This window comes from Fusarium tjaetaba, assembly GCF_013396195.1.
Source record: "Fusarium tjaetaba strain NRRL 66243 chromosome Unknown NRRL66243_c0000188, whole genome shotgun sequence".
In the NCBI taxonomy this organism is placed as follows: Eukaryota; Fungi; Ascomycota; class Sordariomycetes; order Hypocreales; family Nectriaceae; genus Fusarium; species Fusarium tjaetaba.
Window position 1 is genome coordinate 233,328 of NW_023501384.1, and position 7,031 is coordinate 240,358.

The 7,031-nt window shown below is 49.4% G+C and overlaps 3 protein-coding genes across 3 annotated transcripts; 2 read left to right on the forward strand and 1 right to left on the reverse strand.

Moving 5' to 3' along the window:
- Positions 1-1,167: 1,167 nt before the first annotated feature.
- FTJAE_8637 (IAH1 Isoamyl acetate hydrolytic enzyme) lies at positions 1,168-2,133 on the forward strand (the record flags this gene model as incomplete). The annotated part of the gene is made up of 4 exons (XM_037355474.1): positions 1,168-1,173; positions 1,230-1,326; positions 1,378-1,502; positions 1,552-2,133. 4 exons carry the CDS (start codon positions 1,168-1,170, stop codon positions 2,131-2,133), a joined length of 810 nt encoding a protein of 269 aa, XP_037204354.1.
- A 1,654-nt stretch (positions 2,134-3,787) lies between these two features.
- On the forward strand, positions 3,788-5,696 carry FTJAE_8638 (ubiquitin carboxyl-terminal hydrolase 19; the record flags this gene model as incomplete). Its single annotated transcript, XM_037355475.1, has 2 exons — positions 3,788-3,980; positions 4,030-5,696. The coding sequence occupies 2 exons, from the start codon at positions 3,788-3,790 to the stop codon at positions 5,694-5,696; spliced, it is 1,860 nt and encodes a 619-aa protein (XP_037204355.1).
- Positions 5,697-6,035: 339 nt separating this feature from the next.
- Positions 6,036-6,813, reverse strand: FTJAE_8639 (Isochorismatase domain protein; the record flags this gene model as incomplete). Its single annotated transcript, XM_037355476.1, has 2 exons — positions 6,036-6,673; positions 6,780-6,813. The coding sequence occupies 2 exons, from the start codon at positions 6,811-6,813 to the stop codon at positions 6,036-6,038; spliced, it is 672 nt and encodes a 223-aa protein (XP_037204356.1).
- Between the last annotated feature and the right edge of the window lie 218 nt (positions 6,814-7,031).

Consider the following 7,031-nt stretch of genomic DNA (forward strand, 5'->3'; position numbering starts at 1 on the left):
TTAGAGTGTAGTAGGTTTGAAAATATTTTGGCGACTACAAAAAGAACTTTGTTATCGATAAGAAACGTATGGTCTCCACAGGCACCCCACATAGGCACCCAGACACCTTACCTTACTACCAGGTAGCCTTACTAACTACCTTAGTACCTTGGTACAAATTTCGGGACGTGAAGACAATAGAGGAATATTCCTATCTGGACCTTCGCTGCGCAAGGTACATATGCGAGATATGAATTGCACACGATTATTGTCATCATCACTATTTTCTTGGGAAGACCTATATATTATCTCTCGGCGGAGTTGGTCCTATAGCTCCCTGTCCTAAAGTTGGAGCCATAACCTTCTGGTCCCTGTCATCCAACTGGCTGTTATCGACTCCCCAGAAGAACATTGACTCGACAATCGGGGTCAGTATCAACAGTGGGCTCCTCTCCTATGTGTCTCAGGAAGAGAGAAAGTCCCGAGATTAATAAATCGCGGTGCCAAAATAAACTGGTCTATACACGCACTAGGTTGGTTATCCTGAACTTATCCAAATATTTTCATTACTTAGATAAGAAGTCCTAAGTGCTTCTGCTTCCCCTTGACATGATATCAGATTCTATATGCGTACCGTAGATACCTACAATTACCGAGGGCATAAAAAGTCGCCAAATGGTTCTGATTGAGTCTTTACAGCATCTCGTTGGATTGTCTTGTAATAGTTGTCGAGTACGCCGCTTATGGGACACAACTCGGTAAGACTTGAAGTTGGTAGTAAGTGAACATTTTCCTGTTCAAGAAATGATAAACACCCTAGGTAAATAATGCTCTAAAAGATACCTATTCAGCTCGCTGAGACTTCCGAATCTTGTTCATATGTAGATAGAAAGGAAAGATAACGCATGTCTCAGTCCAATGTGAATTGTTCGACTTAAAAAGATACTATGTTATTGGCTCGGAACCCCCACAATGCGCAGAGGAGCAATGAGAAACAGGTGGGACAATACCCGTTAGTTAGAAACGAACATTTAAGCCGCAGGTTTCTGGTGACTTGCCAATCTATTTAACCGCACAATTGAGGCTGTTAGGGTCGCAAAGTCTCCCCATCCGATAGAGCTTAAACCTGTCGTTTTCCGTGACGACGAGAGCCTCAACGAAGTCAAAACACCTTTACCACGTCCCAACATGGCTGTAAGCAACGCTCAACTTATAGTCAATGCCAAAAAGAGAAAGCTCACACGTCACAGTCGACAGTTCCTCAGGTCGTTCTCTTCGGAGATTCTCTGTTCCAACAATGCTCAGATATACAAGACGGTTTCTCTTTTCAAGCTGCTCTCCAGTCCGGTGAGAATCCAACATAAGTGACCGCATAGGAAACGGCCTGACTTGCTGCAGATTTCATTCGGCGTCTGGATATCGTGAACCGGGGATACTCGGGCTTCAACACCGACATCGCTCTGAGATACCTTCCTGAAATCTTCCTGGAGCGTACAGCCTCATCCCCTAAGATGGACTATCTAGTACGGTACCGCCATATGGAGCGAAGACTGTGTAGCTAAAAATGATTAGGTTCTCCTGTTTGGCGCAAACGATGCTGTGCTTCCTGGTGCTATCACCAAGCAGCATGTTCCTATAGATCGGTATAAGGAAAACCTCACCAAAATCATCAACCACCCACGCATCGCTGCCCACAAGCCCCAGATTCTGCTGGTGACGCCTCCTCCCCTGGATGAGATCAAGACGACCCCTCGATCCATCGAGAATGGCCACCAAGGAGCAGTTCGCAAGTCTGCTATTAGCGCTGCCTACTCCGAGGTGGCTCGCGAGGTAGCGCGAGAAAACCCTGGGGTTATTCTGGTTGACCTCTGGAAGGCCCAGATGGACAAGGCCATCTCCCTTACTCCTGACGATTACACCCCTGGTGGACCATGGCTAGGCGACCCCGAGAACGGTAAGCAGGGTGGTCTGGATACTCTACTTCACGACGGGCTCCATATGAGCGGATCTGGTTATCGGGTATTCTATGAGAGCCTTAAGCCATTTATTGGTAAGGAGTGGCACGGCCTCGCGGACGATGATCGCAAGGGATTTGTGATCCCAGATTGGCGAGAACTGCTGGAGCTTAAGCCCAATCTGAACACTGGCGATTAGGTGGGATGCAGATTACGGCATTCGATATTGGAGGCACTGATTGAGAATAAGATGCCAAAATATACGCGCTGTGCAGAGTTTCTTGTGTCTTTGACTCAGGTGTGAGCGTGGCTTGAGGGATGCCAAGACAATTTCACCCCACCACCTTACTTAAGGTACAAAGAAATGTAACCCCTAGCCCCTCTAACCCCTCTGTCCCAGGAAACGGGACATGCACATGTGTGCTGCATTCCAGAGGACACTTGTGTGAAATGTGAGAATCCTGACTGTGGTCATTCAACAAATTGGTACATGCTGTGTAATTCGAATGGGCATAACCTAAGGTGCCTCATCTGCCTACCTCTGATGAATACCTACGGAGTAGTTGCAAGGAACTAAATCTAGGGGATGCCAGAAAATTCGAGATCTCTTATCATAAATGACGAAGGGTCCTACTTGTTGTATAATCTAACTATGTCGATAAGCCTCTGGGCAAGTATGTAAGTTACTAATATTTTTGGCATCTTGGTTCAGGACCAGAAGTTCTCCAGCTGTCACTCCCTGATGAAGCCAATGGAGGGTACCTACTAGGTAGTATGGATTGCATGGGACGACAGTTCGAGGCACTGGAACCTTCAATCATATTCCCTTTAGTGGCTAGCCTCCCCTGACGTTTAATGCTTACAGTGGGTTACTTCAACACGCCACAGGCGCTAGAAGAACCGCCACGTTAGCGCGCCAGCCTACGCCAACCGAAGGTACCTACGTACTCAGGCCTCAAGTTGCTCCCGTCTGTTTATTAAATTCAATCCACACCTGTGCCATCTGAACATCATTCCGGACTTCACTCTTTGATGATTACCCTGATTCCAACTCCTGACGTACCTCTACGACCTCGAACACGCCTCCAAGATTCCCCTCCAACTTACGAACACCCGAAATCGACCGTAACCCCTCCGCAGAAGCCAGCCACGATCCCAACTGCTTTGAACTTCTTGTCCGCTTTGCACCATTGATTTACATCCAACTCCAACCCCTATCGTTCGTATCAGGACCGGCCTACGTCAAACCTGCTCAATATCTACTTTCTATAACCCCTCAGCTGTGACGCCTATATCCTTAGCCCTCTTCAGATACGATAGTTTCTTCCATCAGTAGGTTGCCTCGCAACATTCACGAGCACGCCTTGCCGATCATCACGTCCACACCTATCACGATTCCAAGTCGCACTCTCGACCTGGCACCCTTCCAATCGATCTTCAAATACCAATTATACGCCAGGCTACTTACCAGCCGCTCTATTTGAGGCCACTACCCACGACGACCAGGCGATTCCCGAGATCGCACTCTGCTTGTCGAGGGCCCTTTGGTCTACACTAGGCGATGCGGCGGGGAGGGAGGACCTCGTGAACTAAATCTTAACTGGGGATCGAGGTCGGAAGGACCAATTGTTTTTATTGTCGAAAAAGTTGTGCTGGATCAAAGCTCATGCTGTACGATTGAAGCCATTGTCTAGACGTTCCGCCCTTCTCTACGAGCGCCTCCAAATCCCCCCCGTCTCTCGAATTCTCTCTTCCTTTCCTTTAGTCGAGCCACCAGCCCTCGGTCTGCAGTCAATCGGCGTTCTCTACACCTAGAATTGGAGCCTTGTTGTCTAATCAGACCTGACCTGGGGATGGATCCCAGATTTCCAGTCTCTCGCGAAGATCTGTACAGTCTGCAGATGGAAGTGAAGCAAGTGCAATATACTCAGAGCAATCATGCTGAACGGCTTCTTCGATTGGAAAAGAAACAGGCAGATGATGCCGCATTGAAGTCTGTCTGGAACTCTCCCTTTCCAGGTGTCTTAAGTGGCACACCTCAAACAGGTGAGTTCTCAGCCTGTTGACTTATTGATCATTCCCTAACAAATTTTAGGACCTGTTTCCATTCCACACAATGACATGTTTGATGACTTGGATGAGCAAGGTGAGGAGCTTCTAGGATCTCTTCATCTTGGACCAGCAGAGGAAGAACCGGTTCGCCGAGGCGCTGCTTCGCGGGCTAATAGTGTTCGATTCGACGAAAGCGCCCTGCACGGATCCAGTTGGGGAGGCCCAAGTAATCGTCACTCGGGAGATTTTGGCCCTGTTCGTCCTGGAAGTGGCCTTATGATGGAGCGCTCATTATCTCACAAGTCGGATGGGCGACACAGCTCTGCGGGACATTCAGTTCACTCTCACCACTCCGTTGCTTCTGGTCGGGCTAGCAGCTTAGGCCTTGATAACAACTTTGCTGTTGGCGACGACGACGACGATTCGTTCGACATTCCTGGCCCCCCTGCGGCGTTTTATGTACTCGGGACAGTCCCTTCGATCGTTCGATGTTGGTTAACCCCTAACTTTGGCCACTCAACACTCCTCTACGCCGACGTTTGCAGTGGCTCGCAAAAGTCCACCGTTGAGTACTCTCTCCTCAGAGAGTTGGACCTTGTAGATCAGATCCATCGCGAGGTTGACGGTGCATATCGCGTTAGGTTGAATGTCTACTTTGCAGAGGCTGTGGTAACACATCATGGCAGTCGCTCTAGTAGTCCTCATGGGCCTGTTCCTTCGATCACTGTCTTTTTCGAGGTCCTTGGAGTGGCAGAGCAGCCTATCCAGGCTGTAGATCGCAAAGCCATTCGAATCTACTTGGGCAGCGATGCTCTCAGAGCCCATTCCGCAGATATTCTATTTTCCCAGAATACTATGACACTTCGTGGCGACGAGCGAGAGCGGCTTCAGGTCCCATTTGTCCGACCAGAGGATGAAAACGTGTTTCGGAATATCTGCACAACCAATATGGTCCCAGAAAAGCCCAAGTTGAATGCAAATGCTCCTCCCTTCGTCTCTGGGGATTTCAGCCAGGCTAGCCAGGAAAGTATCCCTGACACGGAGGCTCCTCAGCAGGACTATGAGTCTCGAAGCGAAATGTCGCCGATGGCAACTGACGCGGTTCTCAATAAGCGACCCAGCTCCAGAGGCAGTGTATCCGGTGGGGAGAGTGAGAGAAGGTCTCGTAGACTCATCAACGGAGACCAACTAGGTCCTAAGGAGCGTACTGCTGAGCAGTCTACCCCCGAGGGCTCCAGGCGTGAACCCCTTTCAGGGATTTGGGGCTCATGGCGCCATGGATCAGGGAATGGAGTGGACGGCCCGCATAGAGATGGTTCACTGAGTGGATATCAACCTGCCGGTCGAGGCCGCAACATGAAAGTTCTGAAGCCCCAGAAGTCGGCCTCGAGGACAGTTTCTTCTTATGATGCCTCTTCGTCCAAAGGTCCGGGAGATGGTCGACGCAAGAGTCAAGTCAGCGTTGGGGAGAACGGTGGTACTCCTGCCAATAGATGGGAGGCTAAGCGTGCGGTGAGTATGAGCAGCGAACACAAAGCGCAATCGCAGTCACAGTCGCTTCCACCTCCAAGTCGTGATGGTCGCAGCGCCAACGCCAGCGCCAATAGCAACAATTCCCTGCCTAGGTCTGCCAACCCCGTCGGAGTGGCGTCAGCGTTCTCATGGATGACACCAACATCCAAAGCCAAAACGACCGCGGGCTCAGAGTAATGTGTTTGAATGGCTTGCCAGTAGCCATTCCTTTCTTTATCAGCCGTGTAGACTTTCAGGTCCCCTGAAGTTCATTCTCTAGTCTGTGGAGACCATAAATGGGCGGACTCAAAGAAATGCCGAATCGCAATGACCCTGTCATTCGGGTTCTCAAGATAGCTATGATTGATAAGACGATTGCGACTTGATGTAACAAACCAACAAAACAAAACAGAGAACAATAGAGGCAAAGGCGGTTTGATGCTTTGCTAGAAAAGAAAGAAGAGAAATTGACAGCAATGATGTTTGTACTATGCAAATGTATGTCTAATCTATCATTAAATAAGTATGTCACTACGACTAGATCTTAGATCCAGGAGGCAAGGCTTGCCAAACCTTTCTGGTGTCTGCAATTGACTCCTTGACAACACTAATCAGTCCCTTGAAAGCAGGATGTTGCGAATCTCCCACGCATTCGTACATCCAGCTCTCGCTCGACGTGACCGTGATTCCGGGCTCGGCACGCAATCGATCAAGGGCAATGTCGACTTCGCGAGGATTACAGCTCGATACACCATCAGCAATGACATATACCTTATGCCCTGCGTCGCGCAAATCGAGGGCTGTCTGGGTAATGCAGATATGAGACTCAATGCCGACAAGAGCGATTTCTGAGCCCTGAGGTAGATCGACGGTGATGGAGGGAATGGACATGGAGAAGCGTGTCTTGTCGTGTGGTGACGAGGGGAGGAGCTGTGCCAGAGCTGAAACTGTGGGACCAAGCTTTGCTGAGGTTTGGGTCGTGGTTACAACGGGAACGGAGAGAGTGTTTGCGAACTTGAGGAGCTTTTGAGTGGTGAGGACGCTGGGGTTGATTAGCTGAGTGGCGTCAAATGAACCGGGGGCTGCCATACATGCTATCGAATTCGTGAATGACATGGCGGAACTTTTCTTGAATATCGCAAACGCTATACCACACCAGTCTTGATTAGGCGTTTCTGTCAGATCGAAAGTAATGACATACATACAAGATCCTTGGGTTCTCTGACCGCCACAAGTCAGCATCTCTATCAGATCTTAGCAATAGGTAAGATGGACACTTACTGAACCGCAGCTCGGTTTGCGCAGGTGAAGACATGGCGCGAATCTGGTGTAACGAAGAGCCAGGAGTAGGACGAGATACGGCAGTGCCTTCTAGAGATGTACTAGCCAATCTCGATGTTGCTGAATTACCGATACTTGTTGTCGCAACCCGCGAACCTATAGCCAACCGAGATAACCCACGTCGAGAAATGACAGTCGAGAGAACTTGCATACCGAGATCGTAAGGCTAAGATCGAGGGAGGACTCATCAAA